We start from the raw sequence: 22,030 nt of genomic DNA, 5'->3' as shown, positions 1-22,030 counted from the left end.
ACTTCGTGATTTCGTGTAGCCTATTTCCCACCCAGAGTGGCATTTCTCTGTTGACCCTGCCATCCCATTTCATTTGTCGTTCAGCCTGTTTCCATGCTGTTACAACAATCCTCGTCGCAGTCAGGAGCTGTGCTGTGCCCTTCCCTCCATATATGTAATGTGTGTGCGGACGCTGAATGAATTGTGAGTGTTCAAGTGCATATGTGGGATGATCTTTATCCATGTACTGCCATTCATTTATCACCACTAAATGGTCCGCCCAGTAATAAGCCCGAAGATCCGGCAGAGAGATTCCCCCATTTTATTGATTTCGTTGTAGCGTCGCCAGTGCAACCCTCGGTGGTTTCCCATCCCAGAGAAATGTCCGTAATGTGTCCTCAATTTTCTTAAACACCTCCGTTGATATTAATTGATAGGTGTTTTGTAATACGTAAAGGAATTTAGGGAGCACTATCATTTTATACAGTGCTGCCCTGCGTAACAGCACCACCCCCTTTTGTACCACTTTGTTCGCCATAAGTTGGTAGGATATGCTCAGACGTGAGTCCCTTGCTCACTTTGCCACTGGATTCAAGCAAGCCGGGCTGAAGATGGCTGAAATGCCAGAAACCGGTCCTCGGAAGCTTGTTTCCGGTCCAGGGAAGGCATGGCTTGGCAGTTCGGGCTGGATTGCTCCCATGAGGCACAGGGTCAGACTGATTTGCATATGGCCATGTCTGAACTGGGGTGGCAGAGTGGGCTAAAGAACGGCGATGGATTAAACCCAGATCTGTTGACTGGGTGTGAGTGTTTGATTGGTTCAGATGCTCCATCCATCACCACCCCCTTTTGTACCGCCTAACAGTGTCAGCAGTAAGGTCCTCCATCTCTCCACGTCTGCGCGAAATTCCCGAAGCACCGTGTAAAGGTTATGATCCAATGCCCGTGCCTTATCCGTTGTAACATAGATCCCTAGGTATTTTATGCCCTCTCGCGCCAGTTGGAGTCGGCTTGGCCCGACTGTGTAAGCGCCGCTCTTATCTACTGGGTATAAAAACGTCTTCCCCCAATTGATTTCATATCCAGTATGTGCACCATGGTTTTCACAACTGTCCATGATTGCGTGGAGTCCAATTCCGGGGTTTGTGACATACATTAATATGTCATCCGTATAAAGGGATATGCGTTCGTCAATCCCATCATTCTCTCCTCTTCGAAACCCCGTTATATCCTTGTGCATTCTGATCGCACAGGCTAGTGGTTCCAGCACTAATGCAAAAAGTAGGGGGGATAGTGGACATCCCTGTCGAGTGCCCCTACCTATATGGAAGTCCCTTGACACCACCCCATTGACTCTGACCCTCTCCATGGGCTTTTCGTAAAGTACGGCAATCCAGCGCCGAAACTCCGGACCAAATCCGAACTCCTCTAGTGCAGACATAAGAAAGGGCCAGTGCAGTGTCAAATGCCTTTTCGGCATCCAGTGACAGGAGGAAATGTGGCTCTTCTCGTTTATTTGTGAAATAAAAGAAATCCCGTAGGGTGAACTTGGTCTTAACCTGACGCAAGACTAAGTTCACCCTACGGGATTTCTTTTATTTCACTGTTTAAGTGCCCTAGTCCCACGGGTTAGCAAGGGGCCCCTCTTATCTTCTACCTCTTCTCGTTTATTTGCCACCTCCAACCAGTTATGCAACCTCCTCAAGTTAAGTCTCGTCGACCGTTTAGGCATTAAGCCAGATTGGTCACTATGAATGAGCCCAGGGATCACTACTGCAAGCCTGTTTGCTAGAATTCTGGCTAATATCTTGGTCTCTATGTTTATGAGAGAGATAGGGCGATAGGAGCTGCACACCTGTGGTGGTCTGTCCTTTTTTGGGATTACAGCGATCGTGGCTGTCCGCAAGTCTCTTGGGAGACTTCCTATCTCGTGGGCCTCCAAGTATAAGTGGAGGAGGTGCGACCCAAAGAGCGTTGCGTGTTGCTTGAAAAATTCCGGAGGTAGTCTATTAGGCCCTGGGGCCTTCCCAGTCTTCAACTGACCAACGGCTGCCATTATTTCTTCTGTTGTAATCTTCTTGTCTAGTGTTTTTTAGTCACTATCTGTTAATTTTGTGGAGCTGTAGAGATTCGGAGATATACCTGTATCTATGACGGCTCAGCTAGCTTGTGTTGCATATAAAAGACCTCGTAATAGTCGCAAAAGCGTTAGCTATTGCAACCTGAGTTAAATGAGTTAGGCCGTCCTCTGTCTAAATCCGAGAAACCCACCTGCTATCCAGCTCTTTTTTGCTAAGCCACGCTAGAAGTCTACCTGTTTTGTCTCCTACATCATACAAACGCTGGTGCATGGCTTGTATCGCGTGTTGTGCATCTCTTTTAGCCAGCACAAAATATTCCTGCCTAAGGAGTTGTAGGCAGCTGAGTAATAAGGGATCGTTGCCCTTACTTGCCAGTGATTCAAGCTGCAGTATTCGAGATTCCAACCCGGAGATTTCCTCCTTCTCTTTCCGCTATTTATGGGCTATTATATTTTGTTCCCTATCACGCAATACAGGTTTGTATGCCTCCCACAATGTGATGGCAGAGTCCACTGACCCTATGTTCTCTCTAAAATACAACTCGGTGTCAACCCTGAGTTCCCTAGCCACCTGAGTATCTTTGAGTTGCCAAGGGTTCAATTTCCATTCCCCGTCCGGTCGTTTCACATGAGCTCCCACCGTGAGCCATAAAGGGGAGTGGTCTGAGAGACCCCTTGCTAAATATTCTACCTTACGTATCTCTCCTAGTTCTCCCACTGGGGCAAATATGTAATCAATCCTTGAAAAAGCTTTGTGGGCCCCTGAATAAAAGGAGTAGGCTCTATTCTGGGGATGTTGCCTTTGCCATATATCCATGAGTGCTAGTGTATCTACAAACCGTTTAAGTGGTGTCTCCTTGGGGTCTCCCTTTGGGAGAGTCGTGCGGTCACTTGTAGGGTCCATCACATCATTAAAATCGCCTCCAATAATATGTGTGTCGGAGCCCGCCTCTAATAAAATTGCTGCGAGTTTCTCCATCATTTGCCTCTGGAGCTTGGGTGGTGCGCATACACTAATAAAGGTGATGTGCCTTGTGTTCCACACTCCCTTGACCGCTACATATGTGCCACAAGGGTCGGTCCAGGTGCGTTCTAGTTTAAAGGGTGGGTTTTTCCTAACAAGTATTGCCACCCCCCTCGCCCCGGTAGAGAATCCAGCATGGGCCAATGTTTTGTACGCCCCTCGACCCAGGAACCCACACTGTGTGCCCTTTAAGTGAGTCTCCTGTAGGAGAATTACATCTGGTTTCAATCTCTTAAAGTATGCTGCCGCCAACCCTCTTTTAACCTTATTCCCCATCCCATTCACATTCGAGGAGAGGATCGAATACACTTCTGAATTCGGTATAGCCATCTCGGTGAAGTACAAAGGTCAGTCCCTCAGCGAACTATCTTCCCCCTCCACACTGTTGTTGTTTCTGCAATTCCATGATGTCTGATGCATTCTTGTTTTGCCACTCAAATGTAACGGAACCCCAACCCCAAATCCCCCCCCCCCACACCCACTCCCCCCCATATCCATCAGACTATCCCCAGGGTCAACTGCGTCGTGATCAGATTGGTGAGGTCTATCGCCCACCCCCCCAAAACTTTGTAGCTTAAACTGTGTCCTGCCCCTCCAGCCCCTCCTCGTGCAGAGCCTCTGCCCCCCTTGGGGCTACCACGACCTGAATGAGGGCTGAGTGGGACAACAAATGAGCAATCTTCCTGATTCTACGCAATTGGAAGATGTTAGACCTGTCAGCACTAGGGTGGTCCTTCCCTATTTTTTTTCGCCCTTGCCTCATTTTTTTCACCCTCTTGTTCGTTGGCCTTAGGTCTCCGAGCACCTTCCCATTGCTAACCAATGCTATGGTGCAGGTGCTCTCTGCTTCCAACATAGCTGCCACAGGCCCCTGCTACTGAGGAGTGGTCTTTTTTGTAGCACCCTAGTTGCGAGGAGCTGGCTGGGACCCTAAACATTGTTGCAACACCAGCCTGCCTCGCTTGCCCATAGCTAGAGTAGGGAAGCTCCTGGAACCTTCCAGAATAGGGGAGGGGTCTGCTTTTGCCGACTTAGAGTGTGGTCACCTGACCTGGGCATATATAAAGAAAGGAGGGAAAGTTTTTAGTCAGTTGGGGCATCACTGACCTGGGGGAACCTACGCAGGAGACTTAGGCGGTAGGGCCTAGTCAGGAACCTATACCACTGGGGGTGACAGGATTTAGGCACTGCCCACCAAGCTGTGTGAGGAACACTGAACTAGCCCACTGATCTGGCCCGGCGGGAGGGGAACCCAGGGACCACCTGCAGTGACCTGCTGAGGAATCCTGTCAGCAGCCTTCAACTCAACCCCGCCCCCCTCAAGAAACTATCTACAAAGGGTGCAGGAACCACCAAGCGCCAAGAAGAAACCTCCCTGTGCTAACAAGGACTACGGGGGATCAACCAGGTATTGGCGCTGTGTCACCCCTGCGCTCCCTGACTCCACCTGGGTCCCCTTTGCTGATCTGCCACTGTTGTGTGGCCTGACCTGCCTAACTGCCCCTCAAGCGCTCTCTTGTTGTGGCATCAGAGAAGCGCTAGCCCCAGAACTGCCTTATTTGTGTGTATCGCCCCTCAAGCGCTGGACTGTTAGGGGTGCTGTGGCCTTCATGGCGCTATAACTGCCAAGCCTTCAAGTGCGCTGTGTGCCCCCGTGAAGCACTACCTGTGAAGAGCACTGTGCAACTCACCGCCGTCGCCCCGGTCGACTCAGGGTGGTCACTGCGTACCGCTGTGCCCGGGACCGTCTCAGCTCTCCCCGCGCCGCTGTCCAACAACGCCGCGGCCCGGAAGCTTTTGAGGACCCGCCATCACCGTCGGCCGGCTCTCTTCTCGGCGCGGGGCCCCGATTAGCCCCACTGTGCCCCGCGACCGGTCCAGTCCGTGAAGGCCTCCTTAGGGGCTGCCCCGCCGACGCCACATCACCGGAAGGCGCCGGAGAGAGCCCGAGGCCCCGCATCCATTGGCAGCAGAGAACCAACGCAAGGGCTCCTGTGGGAGCCGAAGGAAAAGGTAAACCCCCCGGGGAGGAGGCCCCGAGTTCGCCCCACCCCTGGGGAAGTCTGTCGCTGGGCCCCGTTGGCCCCAGTGGAGCCCCCTGAGCTGACTGAACTGGGCAGTAGCCCTTATTGACTGTGTAAGAACCCCAAATTCCTCATTTAGTGACTGGTCTGAGGAGGAAGTAGTCCATAGCTGGGGAATTGTTTTAGCCAGATTGCCTCTTAGCAGGAACTGAGTTCGACGAGGGAAATCCCCTGCGGGTTCAATGATTTACCTATGCCTAATGAAATGATTTGCCTACTGAACGGGTTACTTACCTGATTAAATGTTTGCTTTACATAATGAGATGGTTATTGTTGCATAATGAGATGGTTATTTTTACATAATGAGAAGGTAATTTCTGCCTAAGAAGATGTTGCCCGATTTCTAATGAAGTGTTTAGTACTGCAAAAGGAGCCGTTTACTCTTGCATAGGGAGATGTTGATTAATCGCCTCCAATGACATAATGAAATGTTTCATCTGATGAAAGGTGCTAATGAGTTAATGTATTGGTTAATTGAATACCCTGCATTTTAATCTAGATAAAGCTTATTGATTTTGAATCAACCTAACTGGAGTGGTGTTACTTATTGTGTGCGTTCCCTGTCTCAGTGGATGTGTGTGCAGTATGGTCCCTTTACACCTAAGATTTCGGGTGCCTACCTGCTCGAGCCAATCTACCCCCCCCCCGCGGAACTGGTGACTCCAGTTCCTACATTGGTGGCGAACGGTGGGATAAGGACCTGTGGCTATAAAGCACCCTCCAGTGAGACAGAGTGCGCCGCAATTAGACTAGACACCTATTGTGCATGCAAGCCTAATCAATTGACCCCCCACTGTCTAAACCAAGTGTGAATAGTCCTGCGTTGACCCAATACTGTTACCTACGTCCTAGTGTCTTTCCTTTTGAGTATCTGGGTCCCCACCTGTCAGAATGGAGTTCCAGCTAGCCGATCTGGCAGAGTATACAGTGGTGCAGCTGAGGGAATTCCGCCAGGGGATGGGGGTGCCTGTTGGGCGGAGAGCCGCAAAGGAGGAGCTACGTAAAGCCTTAGTGGCATGGGTAAGGGCCCACCCAGAGGGGAGAGGGGATGGGGAACAGGAGGGGCAGGGCACACAACAGGAGGCAGGTGCTCCAGAAGAACTAGACCTACTCAATATTGATGTGAGTGAAAATGTGTTGCCAGGAAGACGTTCCGGGGCAGGCAGTAGTGTATCTAGGAAGAGTGCGTCGTCACAGGAATATGAGGACAGGAGGGAGGAGAGGCAGTTGAGATGGGAACTTGCTAAACTAGACCGAGAGAGAGAGAGAGAGAGAGAGAGAGAGAGAGAGAGAAAGGGAAGATAAGAGATTAGCAATGGAGGAGAGGAAGTTGGCGCACAAGCTTCAGCTTAAGGAGTTGGAGCTGCGAGCATTGCAGTTAGGTGAGCCAGGAAGTCCTAATGGTGGCAGCGTACCAGGGGCTCCACATGAGCCTAAGTTTTAGTTACCCAAAGAGGTGATAACGAGTTACACTCAGGGGGATGACATTGCCAGGTGGTTGGAGGCGTATGAGGTGGCCTTGACAGCCCATGCGGTGCCTGAGAGCTACTGGGGAGGTGGCCTGTACCGATACATACCTCCCAATGTCAGGGACACCCTCCTGTACCTAGATAAGGCGGACCAACTCATATATCATCCCATGAAGGAGGCGCTACTTAAAAAGTTTGGCCTCAACCCCGAAAGGTATCGCCAGAAGTTCCGTGGCAGCCATAAGTTGTCCAAGCAAAATTGGGTAGACTTTTTTGATTATGCCCGTAAGGCTCTGGATGGTTGGGTGTGTGGCAGCGAGGTGCATGATTAGGAGGGCCGGTACAACCTATTTTTGAGAGAGCACCTCTTGGATAAGTGTTTTCCGGAACTGCGCCAACATCTGTTGGACCGCAAGCTGACTGATCCCCGTGAGCTTGCGGAGGAGGCGTATACTTGGGTTAGCACCCGGGTGTCTCACAAGGGCCCCGGGGGAGATGGCCCGAAAGGCGGACAGGGTTTCTCCCAGAAGAAAGAGGGGGGGGAGATAAAAAGAAGAAGCTCTCACGAGGCCCAAAAAACAGACAGTTGGGGAGAGGAATAGGTACCCCACCTCAGTCCAGTTCCCCAAAGCCCACTTACCCTGACAAGAGTCAGCAGCCAAGAACTGTCCGGTGCTACGAATGTGGGGAGGTTGGACACTACAAGGGGGATTCTCAGTGTTGCAAGAGAACCCCAGCCCCCACAGGAGGCAAGAGTCCCGGGGTGGCTAGTGTAGCGCTGGGGATGGAGCTGCCCCTAGATAGGGAAGGGGAGTGGACAGGCCTGACCCTGGTTTCACTCGGGGACAGAGAGATGGTCCCAGTGACGCCCTTACCATCGAACACTGCTAAGTACCAGCAGAGGGTGAAGGTTAACGGGGAGGAGGTGGAGGCTCTGAGGGACACAGGTGCCAGCATGACCACCGTAGTGAGGCGGCTGGTGTCCCCTGAGCAAGTGATCCCTGACGTATTCCATCCAGCCGTGTTGGCTGGCGGCAGTCTGAGTTACTATCCCGTGGCTCAGGTTCCCTTTGAGTGAGGAGGAGTTAAAGGCCTGTTGAGAGTTGCTATCAGCCCTGCCTTGCCTGTGGACTGTCTGCTAGGAAATGACCTTGAACATACCGCCTGCAAGGAAGTGGAGTTTAAGGCCCACACGGAGATGCTGGGGTTACCAGGATAGACTTGCGTGGTCACGAGGTCCATGGCTGCCCGGCAAGGAACTCAACCCGGGTTGGAGCCTGAGACAACGGCCCAACCCAATGCTGGTCGAGAAGAAAAGAATCTTGTGGAGGACACATCCTGTGTGATGGATGGGGAGCCGGTGGAGGTACCCCTGGAGTCTGCCGAGGTGCCCCCGGAGTCCGCAGAGGTGGATGTTGTTCCCGTGGGGGACTTGACGACCTTTGCCAAGTGGCATGTGGAAGGAGGGCCTACCCAGGAGGAATTCTGTCGGGCGCAGAGAGAGTGCCCCACGCTTGAAGGCATGCGGCGGCAGGCCGAAGCCTAAGCGACCAACCAAGAGACCGGGAGCTATCATGTGTACTGGGAGTATGGCCTTCTCTACAGTGAGCCTAAGGTTCCGGTGCATGGATCCTCGAGGGCCTTAGTGGTCCCCCGATGCTACCGGGCCTTCTTATTGGAATTGGCGCATGAGATACCTTTGGCTGGACACCTGGGCCAGGACAAGACTTTTGCGCGGCTAGTCCCACATTTTTATTGGCCCAGGATGAGAGTTGCCTCTGACACCTACTGCAAGACCTGCAAGACTTGACAAGCAAGTGGCAAGACTGGGACTAAGGTGAAGGTCCCTTTGGAACCGCTCCCGGTTGTCGGGACCCCTTTTGAGCGGGTCGAAATTGACATTGTTGGGCCATTGGACCCTCCGACCTCTTCGGGACACCGGTTCATTTTGGTGTTAGTGGACCACGTCACCCGGTACCCAGAGGCTATCCCTCTGAAGACCATCACTGCACCTGTGGTGGCGCGGGCCCTGATGGGGATTTTTACCCGAGTGGGATTCCCCAAGGTCGTGGTGACAGATAGGGGTACGAACTTCATGTCGGCCTACATGCAGGCCATGTGGAAGGAGTGTGGAGTGACCTACCGGTTCTCCACTCCTTACCACCCCCAGACTAACGGGCTCGTAGAGCGCTTCAACAAGACTCTGAAGGGGATGATCCGGAGCCTGCCAGGGGACTTGAGGCGGAAGTGGGACGTCCTCCTCCCTTGCCTGCTGTTTTCATACCGCGAGGTACCCCAGAAGGGAGTCGGGTTCAGCCCCTTTGAGATGCTCTATGGCCACCTCGTTAGGGGGCCCCTCAGCCTTGTCAAGGAGGGGTGGGAGAAGACTTCGAAGAAGCTTCCCCGTGATGTCGTCAGCTACATGCTGGCATTCCGCAGCCAGATGGCCAAGCTGTGGAAGGAGGCCTGAGACAATCTGGAGGCTAGTCAAGCCGTCATGAAGGAGTGGTATGACCGCAACGCTCGGACGGTGGAGTTGGACACTGGACAGAAGGTGTCGGTCATGGAGCCTGTGGAGCTTAGTGCCCTCCAGGACCGGTGGACTGGTCCGTACGAAATTGTGGAGCGTTGAGGCCAGACCACCTATGTCGTGGATTTGAATACCCCCCGACAGCCCCATCGGGTGCGCCACGTCAACCGCCTGAAGCCGCACCATGAGCGATCTGAGCTTGCTCTCCTCATGGTGACGGATGGGAGCGAGGAGGAGGAGAGTGAGCCTCTTCCGGACCTTCTGGCGGCCCAGGAGAAGGATGGATCGGTGGAGGGAGTGGTCCTCTCCCCATCCTTGACCCCAGAGCAACAGAGGGACTGCCGCCAGGTGTTGGAGCAGTACGCCTCGTTGTTCTCCCTCACGCCTGGAATTACACATCTGTGTACCCATGATGTGGACACAGGGGACAGTCCGCCTGTAAAAACCAAGTCTGACCGGCTGTCTGATAAAGTTAAGAACAGCATCCAGGGTGAGGTGGTCAAAATGCTGGAGCTGGGGGTGATCAAACCTTCCAGCAGCCCTTGGGCTAGTCCAGTCGTGTTGGTGCCGAAAGCGGCCCCACCGGGCACCACACCAGAACTTCGGTTCAGTGTGGACTATCGGCGATTGAACTCTGTCACCAAGACAGATGCTGACCCGATCTCACAGGCAGATGAGCTGATTGACCGGCTGGGAGCAGCCCGGTACCTCAGCACCATCGACTTAACATCAGGGTACTGGCAGATTGCCATGGCCGACGGAGCAAAGGAGAAAACTGCGTTCTCCACCCCTGGGGGCCACTTTCAATTTAGAGTGATGCCCTTCGGGCTCAAGAATGCTCCGGCCACTTTCCAGCGGTTGGTGAACCAGGTGCTGTCTGGCCTGGAGTCCTTCTCAGCGGCGTACCTGGACGGCATAGCTGTCTTCAGTAGCACCTGGGAGGCCCATCTGCAGCATCTCCAGGAGGTGCTTCAGGATCTGCAACGTGCTGGCCTGACCATCAAGGTTAGCAAGTGCCAGATTGGACAGGGATCTGTCGTCTACCTGGGACACTTGGTGGGTGGGGGTAAGGTGCAACCCCTCCAGGCCAAAATTGAGACCATCATGGCCTGGGAGCCCCCCAAAACCCAAACTGAGGTCCAAGCTTTCCTCGGCCTCACTGGATACTACTGCCCTGCCGACGCCACATCACCGGAGGGCGCCGGAGAGAGCCCGAGGCCCCGCATCCATTGGCAGCAGAGAACCAACGCAAGGGCTCCTGTGGGAGCCGAAGGAAAAGGTAAACCCCCGGGGAGGATGCTCTGAGTTCGCCCCTCCCCTGGGGAAGTCTGTCGTTGGGCCCCGTTGGCCCCAGTGGAGCCCCCTGAGCTGACTGAACTGGGCAGTAGCCCTTATTGACCGGGTAAGAACCCCAAATTCCTCATTTAGTGACTGGTCTGAGGAGGAAGTAGTCCATAGCTGGGGAATTGTTTTAGCCAGATTGCCTCTTAGCAGGAGCTGAGTTCGACGAGGGAAATCCCCTGCGGGTTCAATGATTTACCTATGCCTAATGAAATGATTTGCCTACTGAACGGGTTACTTACCTGATTAAATATTTTCTTTACATAATGAGATGGTTATTGTTGCATAATGAGATGGTTATTTTTACATAATGAGAAGGTCATTTCTGCCTAAGAAGATGTTGCCCGATTGCTAATTAAATGTTTAGTACTGCAAAAGGAGCCGTTTACTCTTGCATAGGGAGATGTTGATTAATCGCCTCCAATGACATAATGAAATGTTTCATCTCATGAAAGGTGCTAATGAGTTAATGTATTGGTTAGTTGAATACCCTGCATTTTAATCTAGATAAAGCTTATTGATTTTGAATCAACCTAACTGGAGTGGTGTCAGTTATTGTGTGCATTCCCTGTCTCAGTGGATGTGTGTGCTGTATGCTCACTTTACACCCAAGCTTTTGGGTGCCTACCTGCTCGAGCCAAGCTACCCCCCGGGGAACTGGTGACCCCAGTTCCTACAGAAGAGACTAGTAGAAACCACTGCCCCCACTTGTCCTCTAAGGGAGAGATCAGTTAATGGTACCCCTTAAGCTTTTCACAGAAGGGGAAGGGGCAGAAGGAGGTCCTAATTCACACGGCCAGAAATGCGGTCCACAGCAGACATCGCTCTTCCCGGGCAGCGCCAATTCCGTCTTGCCTGGGCTGAGTTTCAAATGGTTAAGATCAATCCAAGTGCTAGATGTGGAGCATGGTAGTTTGAAAGTCCGCGACGGCGTTAGGGGAATCCAGAGGGAAGGCAAGCTGGAGGTCGTCGGCGTAGTTGAAGATGGTTATTTTCTTGTTTTTGAGTGAATGAATCAAAGGCCTAAGGTAAAGATTGAACAGCAGTGGGGAAAGGGACGAACCCTGCGGAACCCCACATGGAGTGGACAATTTAGGGGCAGTAAAGGCACCAAGACGTACTGCTTGAGTTCTGCCTGTAATAAAGGACTTGATCCATTTATATGCAGGACCTTGTATACCTGCTTGTTCGACACGGTTCAACAAGATGTTATGATCGACCGTGTCGAACGCAGCTGACAAATCCAGGAGCAAAAGAGCCTGGGGGACCCCCATGTCTGCATTTGCTCTCAATGTGTCCAGTACCGCAAGAATTACTGACTCCGTTGAGTGAGCTGGCCGGACGCCAGCTTGGTTTGGCTCTAAGTACTCCAATTCTTCAATAAAGTTTGAAAGGCACCTAGCCCCATGAGCCTCCAAGATCTTAGCCAAGAAGGGGAGAAGGAATATAGGACGATAGTTGGAGGAATTCAGAGGTTCTGCCCCTTTTTTTTTTAAAAGAGGAACTATTGTAGCGTTCTTAAAGGCCCTAGGTACCGCACCCTTACTGAGGGATTCATTCAGAAAAGGGAGAATGCTATGAGGTAATGCAGAGAAAGTGTCCCTAAGGACAGGGGGTGGGCAGTAATCATTGGGAGAACCCGACTTGACACGGGTCATAAGATCTGATAGTGTGTTAAACATATAACTGAAAAGTGATTCATGATAAGTGAATTTCCGGTAATGTCATCCAGTGATTCCATGTTGACAGTGGGGGGAATGCTGGCCCTGATGACGGCGATTTTTTCCAAGAAAAAATAATTCAGAGAATTACACAGTTCTTGGGTGGGGGCCTGACTCGGTGATATTCTCTCATCACTACGTCGCTAACAATCTTTAAAATGTCCTTAGATTTATTATGAGCAGTCAGTATGGCTTTTTTATAATCCTTACGAGCTAACAAATACTGCTGTCTATCTTCAATGGAATAGCATAGCCTCCATTTCCTCTCTGATTGACGGAGCTTAAGTTTTTGGCCTTTTAATTCGGTGGTGAACCATTTATGGGCATCAGAGTGTCTAGCACGAGAAAATTTGGTGAGGGGAGCCTGTATATCACTGGCCGCTAATAGCCAGTTCGCGATGTGTTTTTCCATGGAATTAATATTAGAGTTAAAAGTAGGTGGAGAGCTGGCTAGGGTGTTAATAAATCCCTGTGTATCAAGGGTTCTCCACTTTTTCATCAATCTTCCCGTCACCTTGGGGGTCTTGATTGCGCCATTGAAAGTGGCTGTAAATTCAATCAAATGGTGGTCAGACCAGATGCAGGGAGAGATTAATTGTAGCGCCAATGTGAGGTTATAAGACCAGATTTGGTCGAGGGTGTGCTCCTTTATATGGGTAGGGGCAGACAAGTACTGGGACAAATTTAAGTTGGAGAGCAATTCAGAAAGTTCTGTTGCCTGTGGCCCGCCACAAACATCATTGAACCAGTAGTTCAAGTCCCCAATAAGTAGGATCCTAGCGTGGTGCAAGCCATTCCAAAACACAACATTGCCCACTCCCTGCATGCAGTGCCCAAGTACACTGCATGTACTATATATGTAAGTCAGCCGGACTTGGAGCCTTAAGACCTGGTGCATTATATTACATGTGAGGGCACATCTGCGTGAACCCATAAAGTCTAATTCCATTGCCAGACACTGCAAGTAATCAGGAAGCCATTTTAAAGGTGTGTACTGGGCACCGGTCATTACGAGTTAGCCAACAGCAGAATAGCTTCACTGAAAATACTGAGGTTTGGTATCAAACCTGTTGTCTTAATGAATCCATACTGATGCCAGTATCGGATTTATGAAGACATGCACCCAGAGGGCCGTTAGACATGCCCCCTGTATCCCTACTGGTCACTTGGTGTGCTGGTTGATTGGTATCGTCCAGCTGCCCCCACAGAGGAGTTTCTGACTCCCTGCAGGCGAGGCCCCGTGCTCTTAGAGACCAGGAGCAATGCCTGCTCAGAGGAATGTGATAACACCTACTCCAGCAGGATAGCTAGTGAATTTAGTATATCAAGTCCAGCGGCTTCAAAGACTCCGCCGCCTTTTACATGCAACTATGGCTTCCCCCCAGATCTGGAGAAAGCCACCCCCTACCTTGAGGCCCATTTCACACCAGAGTAGGTAGGAAAATAGATATTCAAAAGGTGTGTTTCACTTACAAGCTAGTCACACCCCTAATGTAGACAGCCGGAGAAGGGTTTTACCATCTGGTGTTTGGTGAAACTAGAGAATGGTGGGTCAGGCTTCTGCCTACTCCCCACAAGAAGTGGTCATATAGGGGGTGTAGCCACCCTAGTGGTAGGTAGCCCATTGGCTACGGCCATACACTCCCCTAAATGCCCCTAAATTGAGTATTTAGGGGTCTTCCCCGACACCAGAGAGACAGATTTGTCTACTTGGGAACAGAAGAAGAACAAAAAAGAGCCATTCCTGCGAGAACTGAGGACCTAAACTGAACGGGTCTCAAAACCCTGCCTGGCTGCTGATACCTCAACAGTTGCAAAGACCTGGCTCGTTCAAAAGCTGTGCATCCTCCTCAACAGTTAAAGGACTGTTCAGCACTTCATCAACCATCTAGCACCTCCCTTGGGGTGAAAGAGGAATCCCCCTGCATCTGCAGGCACCAACCACACTTGTCCGGTACTTCATGTTGTTGGCCATTGGACCCATTGAGGGAGCAGCACATCAGGAAAACGTCTTTGTGGCTCTAGGAGGTCAGCCCCGTCTCTCTTCAGAGTTTCGAGATGCTAGATCCTCCTGGAGCCCCCCTGCACCAATACCCTGGGTACCGGAAAACCTGCACCAGCCAAGGCTTGTTTTACCACCACCAAGGAAAACCTACCTGCACGACAAGGAACTTCAGGACGGACAAAATCCACTACCAGTATGGCCCTGAGGTCTTGTTTTTTCCTCCTCTGCAGAACTGACTGACAACTGCGAGAGCCTCGACCTCCAGTGGCCAGCCCGCCAAGACCCTCTGCACCAGAACTCCACAGTCCAGGGCTGTGACTTCTCACTGCATCCCCATGGCCTAAGGGACCTTGCAACCTTAACCTCCCCTTGTCCTCAAGTCCCCCCGCACCCACTCCCGTACCCTCTTTGTTTTAGGTAACATCGACTTCAATGGTGTAGCGCTTGTGGCTACCATCCTGATCAGCACCTCTGCAGCTCAACACCCCTGGGCAGGCAAACCCAAACTGTAGGTTCTTCTTTGGACCTTGGCCCCTAGGAACCTTAAGTCCTAAAGGGCACCACCGAACACCGACTGAAAGTATATGTTTGCTGTGTATGATTTTCCTCCCATAGGATAAAATTACCACATATAAATCTGTGTTACTTTTTATAAATTGGTCTTGGATTTGTTTTTGAGTGTGTGTCTCATAAATTGACTCAGTGTGTGCAACAAATGCTTACACTCCCATCTGATAAGCCCAAGCTGCTCAGCCACTGCTGGAAATGGTCCTTTTTGCAGCGTTATCCCCAAACTTTTTGCTTCTTCCTCCCTTGTGTTTCCTGACCTATGGTTGTTGGCTATAGGACTCTGGGAACTTAACCACTGCTGGTCAGTACTAACGTGCATATGCTCTCCCTGTAAATTGATATGATGATTGGTTATCCGTGATTAGCATATTTGTTTTACCTGTAAGGTCCCTAGTAAAGGGCAATGAGTGTGCCAGGGCTGGTAATTCAAATGCTACTAGTGGGCCTGCAGCACTGATTGTGCCACCCACATGAATAGCCCTAAAATGGTGTCTCAGCCTGCCACTGCAGTGCCTGTGCGCACTCTGTGAACTGCCATGTTGTCCTGGCCAGTGTAGACACTTGCCAGGCCTGACCTTTCCCTTTTCTTGCCCTATGGTAGGCCCAAGGTACCCCCCCCCTGGGCAGGGTGCAGTGTATGTGAAAGGTTGGACATGTATGTTATGTTATACTGGGGTTTTATATAGCGCACGGCTACTCAAAGAGTGTTTTGTAAACTATCTACAACACAACAGATAAAAACAGAAAGGAAACCGACGGAGCTCAGGGAAAAAAACTAAGAGGAAAAAAGCCAAGTTTTGAGCCCCTTCCTAAAGGCCAACAAGTTTGGAATACTGCGCAGGGCCATTGGCAGCTTATTCCACAATTGGGGCGCCAGTAGTCTAAAAGAACGGCCACTAATGCGTGCCCTCTTCACACGAGGTACTGCCACAAGAAACAGGGATTCTGACCTCAGCGACCTGACTGGATGGTAGAAAGTCAGTCTTTTTTGGAGATATTTTGCCCCGGAGGCATACAGGGCTTTGTGCGCCAGAGTCAGAATCTTAAAAATGATCAGTTTCCGGACAGGCAGCCAGTGCAGTGCCTCCAGGAGACCCGAGGCTCTAGCACGGCGAGATAGTCCAAAAATGGCCCGAGCTGCCGAGTTCTGGACCACCTGTAGCCGTTGAAGCAGATATTCCGGCAGGCCGAGATAGAGAGCGTTAGCATAATCAATTCTCGAGCCAATTATCGCCTGCACAGTGATCTTCCTGTGTTCCTGCGATAACAGAGGGAGGAACTTGCGCAACATCCGGAGCAGGCCGAAACAGGTGCCCGTGAGACCAATTACCTGTGAGCGCAATGTGAGGCCGTTGTCAATCTTAATCCCAAGGTTTTTCACCACCTGGGATGAACTTGCTGGTGGAAACATGTTCTCAGGCCACCACACTTTCCAGTCCGGATCCGGATGTACTCGTGTGGGTGACATGTCCTGATAGTGAAATACTGCCAATTTCATTTTTCACTATTGAAAGGCTATCTTGCCCATAGGCTACAATGGGGAATGCTGTGTATAATGTTTACCTGCATATCTTCCCATAGGAGCAAGATGGAAAATTGAAATCTGGTATCCCTAAACTCAGAATTTGATAACACATCTCTTAGAAGGATTCCTTTCTGTGGGTCTCTGCCTGTTTGTGTATTGGCTGACTGGTTTGTGAGTGACAGGGGCTGGGGGTGACTATAGGAGGCTGGGTGAGTCAGCACCAGGCTGAATAGACCTATCTGCATTTGGAGTGGTGGGAGTAGTTGCACCTGGGTCTGAATAGGGCTGTGCCTGCCTCCCACAATGCTGGCTCCACCTCCTGTGGTGGGTTTGATGGCCCTGGCCCACACTCACAAAGGAAGAAGACATGCCCTGGAAGAGGGCACCTAGAACTGGTTTGGACTGGATCCTGGACCCATCACACATGTAAGAACAAAGACTTGTGGGGTATAAAAGTAAGGGCTGTAACCCCAGTAAGACTAGACTACTTTTGCCAACAAGAGGAATCCCTGCCAAAGAGGATCAGCTGAGGAGACTGGAAAGGAAGACTGCCCTTGATGTGTGTTCTGGGGCAGACGTACCATTTGCTGTTACTACTAAGGAAAGGGACAGGGGGATTTGCTGTGTGCTGTATTACCCCACTTGCTTGAAGAAAGCACTTTGCTGTGTGCTGTGTCCAGGAATAAGTGTCTCCAAGGGCCTGAGAAGAGCTGGCCTCTTGTTGAAACTCAGGGATATAAAAGTTTGCCAAAGAAGACTTCTACAATCAAGAGGAATCTCTGCCAGAAAAAGATCAGCTGCAGAAACTAAGAAGGAAGACTGCCCCTGCTGTGTGCATCGGCACACAGCTGACTCCTGCCATGATGTTTTGCTTTTCCTCGAGCATAACCTCACCGAAGTGTGTCTGTACCTTGTAGGCGACCCAGCCTTCAAGCAACGGCCTGCGTGGGGACTGATTCGGTCTGAATTGCCAAGAATCCCGATCACCGCCGCCAGCCCGGGACAAAGATCAGCTGGAATAAATCACAGCCGCTGGCCAGGGAGCGTCATCGGCTGGGAACCCCCACGTCACTGCAAGCCGCGCTGAGATTGGCCCAGCGTTGCAGGCTGCTTAGCATGAGAGGGGGCTCGTCTCTGGTGAACGCCAAGTCACGGTCCAGGGATCCAGGAAGCGGAATCCCCAGGCGATCAGCCGAGAATTGGGAGGCGGAGTACGCCGGCGCGTGGCTGCCCAACGGAAGAAAACTGCAGACCCAGGTAATCTGTCCAAACACTGTGCTGAGAAAGGGCGCGTTACGGTGGGGGTTGGGGAGCGTGGGTCTCCCCCCACCCACTTACCGGATAGTGAAGGGGGAAGCCAGGTGATTCGCAGTGCAGCAAGGTATTTGTTAAGAAACTAGGACATAACCTTTTCTCCCTATTTCCACCCGTATTTGAATCGAATTTAAAAGTATTTGTTAAGCGGACGTATACCGGGCGGTTTCTTGGCGCTGAGGGATGCAAAACCTGGGAGGCAGAGGTGCGGGGGCTAGGGCGAGAAAGCTTGCAGAAAAAGAAAAGTTTTGAGCGCCTTGTGGAACTCAGGATACGAGGGTGTAGATCTGATAGTGGGAGGGAGGGAGTTCCAGAAAGTGGGGTCAAGAACAGAGAATTTCATGCCCCCCAATTTATTCTTCCTGAACCGCGGTACAAAAAGGAGAGACTGGGTGGAAGAGCGCAGTTCTCTAGCGGGACTATAGTTTTTAATTTCCGAGTTCATAAAAGCTGGAGCAGTTCTGGCGCGGGCCTGACACGTTGTGCATCCCAGCTTAAAGAGGGCCCGCTCTCTGATGGGGAGCCAGTGCAAGGCCTTTAATAGGGGAGTAACATGGTGCGATTTGGAAAGACCATGGATGAGGCGGGCAGCTTGGTTCTGGACCAATTGGAGATGTCGGAGGGCATAGGCGGGGACGCCATTGTACAAGATGTTGCCGTAGTCTAGGCGCGATAGAACCATCGCCATCAAGATGAGTTTTAAGGCAGGAAAAGAATCTGGAAATCTTTCTAATGGTGCGAAGGGTAAAAAAACAAGATGAGACCACCATGCTGATCTGGGAGTGCAGAGTGAGATGTTGGTTAAGCGTGATCCCAAGTGTTTTGACTGAGTGGGAGGGTGAAGGGGGGCCAATACGTGGAGGTCCAGGGACTGGATGTACCGCCGGTAAGAACTAACTCGATTTTGTCTGGGGTTAAGTTTAAGATGGTTAAGATTCATCCAGTCCCTGATGAAAATCATAACTGATTGAAAACTGTGAATGGACTGAGGGGAGTGAGAAAGGTTGAAGATGAGCTGGAGGTCATCAGCATAATTGAAAACCGTAACCTCCAGCTGCTGTAAAGCAAAAATGAGGGGAAAGATGTACAAATTAAACAGAAGGGGGGGAAAGGGAGGAACCCTGAGGGACACCGCACTGCACCTTGCGTGGGGAGGCAGAAAAGTCTGCCAGGTGGACGGCCTGAGTGCGGTCTCTCAGAAAAGAAGTGAGCCAAGACAGGACGGGCCCCCTGACGCCCGCCACCTCGACACGGGTAAGAAGAATGGAATGGTCAACCGTGTCGAACGCAGCGGACAAATCAAGGTGGACCAGAGCCTGGGGGCGGTTGACATCCATCCCCTCCCTGAGTTTGTCCATGACTGAGACCACAACTTTCTCGGTGGAGTGGAGCGGACGGAAGCCAGCCTGGCAGGGGGCTAAACAGCCATTGTCCTCGACAAAAGAGCGGAGGACTGTTGTAATGTGGCACTCCAGGATTTTGCCCAGGTACGGCACGAAGGTTAGTTGCGGGTACTAGGGCTGCTGCGCATCCACTAATTCCCCGCAAAGTATTCAGGGGCATAGTGTGGCTGCACTGATCGCAGAGTCAGCCAGCAGGAAAATCAGGGAGCCCAAACCCGGGGAGGCATTGTCGTTTTGTGGCTCAGGAGCATGCGCATATAATTCTACACTGTTCGCACCCACTTAAAGAACTGTTTTGCCCCAGAGTTATGAAGTAACAAGAAACAGAAATCACCCGGTTTATCTTTGAAACAAAAGAACCTTTTCTTTACAAAACAACTGTACTGTGTATGTAGGAATATTGTTATGTGGTCTTGCCTAAGTTCTAGATAAAGATCTCTATTTTTATAAATACCTGTGTGGTGTCCATTTGTGGTGTTTCACAGTGTTATTGTGGGTGCTGGTGCAAATACTTTACACATTGCCTTGGGGATAAGCCTATCTGCTCGTGCCAAGCTACCAATGGGGTGAGCAGGGGTTATCAACAGTGTGTTTCCCTGACTAGAAGCCAGGGTCCCTATTTGGTCAAAGGTACTTAACTCTGCCAACTAGAGACCCCCATTTCTAACAGCCACACTAACACAAATGGAGGACTTGGGATTATTAATGTAAGCCAATAAAGTTCATCTGGACTTTTTGCATGGTATGCCCTTACATTGGCCCACTACATAAAAAGCCAGCTTCCTACACACGGGACTCTGTCTTTGGCATGGCGGTTACCATCCTGGGTGTGTTAGCTCTCTGGCCGCACTTAGCGGCTTCTCGGGCATGGCGTACCGTGGTGCAATTGGGCCCCATCTGGGGCAGTCAGGGTTGGGTCCCGTCTGCTGTTATGCCTCTGTGAGGCCCTGTATCTGGTGCAATTCGGTGCTTTGCACAACAGGTCAGCTAAGGAGCGTAGGAAGAGTTAAATGCTGCTGCCATCTTGGCCACTTCCCCCACTGGGTTTATCTAAAAGCTGAGGAAGTTAACGGTAGACAGAATATTCACCAGAAAGATTTATATCGTAGGTAAATAACTCGTTCAACTTGTGCAATGTCGCCATACATAGCGTTGCTTAGTTGCAATATCTTTCACACATGGCACTCTCCCTCGTGCCAAAACACAAGGAAAACGTTGAGTCTGAAAAGATTTAAAAAATAAAAATACAGGAAATAACAATGTATTAGATATTAGATGATTTGCCAAATGTGATGTTGCTAAAAAGGAAGACAGTTCATAAGACCAATTTCAAATATTAAGTATGTAAGTTTCAAATATGCTTTATTTTAATGAAACCACAAAAAAGACAAAAGGGTATGGACATCTTACCAGCAATTATACAAGGAGCAGAAAAATCCTTGCAATTTTTCCAGGTGTGTTTTGTATTCTGGTGGGTCATAAATACAATTCAGAGTTTCGGATTCTGCATTAGAAAGGTAGAAATATAGACTTTTTTAATGGCAAAGGGATTGAAAGAGAACAATAATTTTACCACTTTCTGATTATGCTGCCTCCTGGGGTAACACTCTTTCCCAAAACATGCAACAAAACACTTGTACGCTTTACAGTCACAACTACTACAGTTCACTGTAAGTATATGGAAGCATTTAGGACTTTTCATGGTTGAAAGAGCGAGTTAAAAATGCAAAGAAAGAAAAGTTACTCATAATCCTGTTTCTGGATTATGGAACTTTTCCTTTAAGATATGAACCTGAATTTGACCCATATTTTTTTCCAAAATGTAGATAAACAATGTATAGAACGTTTTATATATATATATATATCTCCATCTAGTCTATATTTAATGACTTTCATTTGATATTTCAATTAAAATGAACATGGAGCTGGCAAAAAAATCCAGGGAAGTTCAAAGAGATGTTGTAAAAAGTTTGAAGTAGCAACAGCAGAGCTCTTTATGGGACTCACAGCACGGAATAGAAATGAACAAGCTACTTACCTTTGGTAAATATCTTTCTGGTGGATACTCTTATCTAACTGCAGATTCCGCACCTTGTAAATTCCAGAGGCGTCCAAATGGATGCTGAAACTTTTTTGAGCAGCACGTCTGTGCATTGGTAAGTGGCGTCATGCAGTCCCATGCCAAAACTTTTCTACACCGGAACTGATGAGGGGAGTCAAATTAGATTAGATGCTTTATAGGGTGCCCGTGCCATTCAGACGCAGAGCTCATCAGCAGATTGGCATGAGCATTGTGTAGGGAGGAACAGCAGTGCTTGTACTGCTGGACCTATCCGCGGCCTTCGACACGGTCGATCACTCCATCCTGATTGACCGTGTCGGAAAAATGAGCATCCAACTGGGAGCAAAGAACCTACTTGCCTCCTTTTTATCTGGAAGAACGCAGGCTGTTACCTTAGGACCATTCCAGTCGGCTGATCTGTCTCTACCCTGCGGGGTTCCCCAGGGCTCATCCCTAAGTCCGACACTTTTTAACATTTATATGTCGGACCTAGCTAGAGTTATCAAATTATATGAGATGAGCCTTACTTCTTACGCCGACGACACCCAGTTAGTCCTCGCCATCAATAATGATGGAGAAGAGGTGGCGGAGCGCTTCCAAGAAGGAATGCTGGCAATTGGAGACTGGATGGCCTCCAACTGCCTTAAACTCAACTCCGAGAAGACGGAGGTTGTCATCTTTGGGAAACTCTCCCCAGGCTGGTCACCCGCCTGGTGGCCTTCTTCTTTTGGAACTCAGCCTAATCCTGTCCCAAAGGTTAGGAATTTGGGATTTGTTTTCGATGAACATCTCAATTTCGCCGCCCACGCCAATCAAATAGCAGCAACAGCATTTCACAAGCTAAGACTCATAAGAAATATAATCCCGTTCCTTCCAGACTGTGCCGGTAAAACTTTGGTAAGCACACTGGTATTATCTTCACT

The 22,030-nt window shown here is 50.3% G+C and overlaps 1 protein-coding gene across 5 annotated transcripts in view; it reads right to left on the bottom strand.

Moving 5' to 3' along the window:
* LOC144762305 (exportin-5-like) overlaps nucleotides 1-22,030 on the bottom strand; it is a 2,106,094-nt gene that overhangs the window by 853,350 nt on the left and 1,230,714 nt on the right. For all 5 annotated transcript variants that reach the window (XM_078647454.1, XM_078647456.1, XM_078647455.1 and 2 more), the window contains exon 22: nucleotides 20,456-20,549. In XM_078647454.1, the coding sequence (XP_078503580.1) occupies nucleotides 20,456-20,549 (94 nt within the window). The remainder of the gene's footprint in view (nucleotides 1-20,455; nucleotides 20,550-22,030) is intronic.

The sequence above is a fragment of the Lissotriton helveticus genome, chromosome 6, assembly GCF_964261635.1.
Source record: "Lissotriton helveticus chromosome 6, aLisHel1.1, whole genome shotgun sequence".
Lineage (NCBI taxonomy): Eukaryota > Metazoa > Chordata > Amphibia > Caudata > Salamandridae > Lissotriton > Lissotriton helveticus.
Note: the sequence above shows the minus strand (reverse complement) of the source record. Positions and strands in the feature narration are given on the sequence as shown.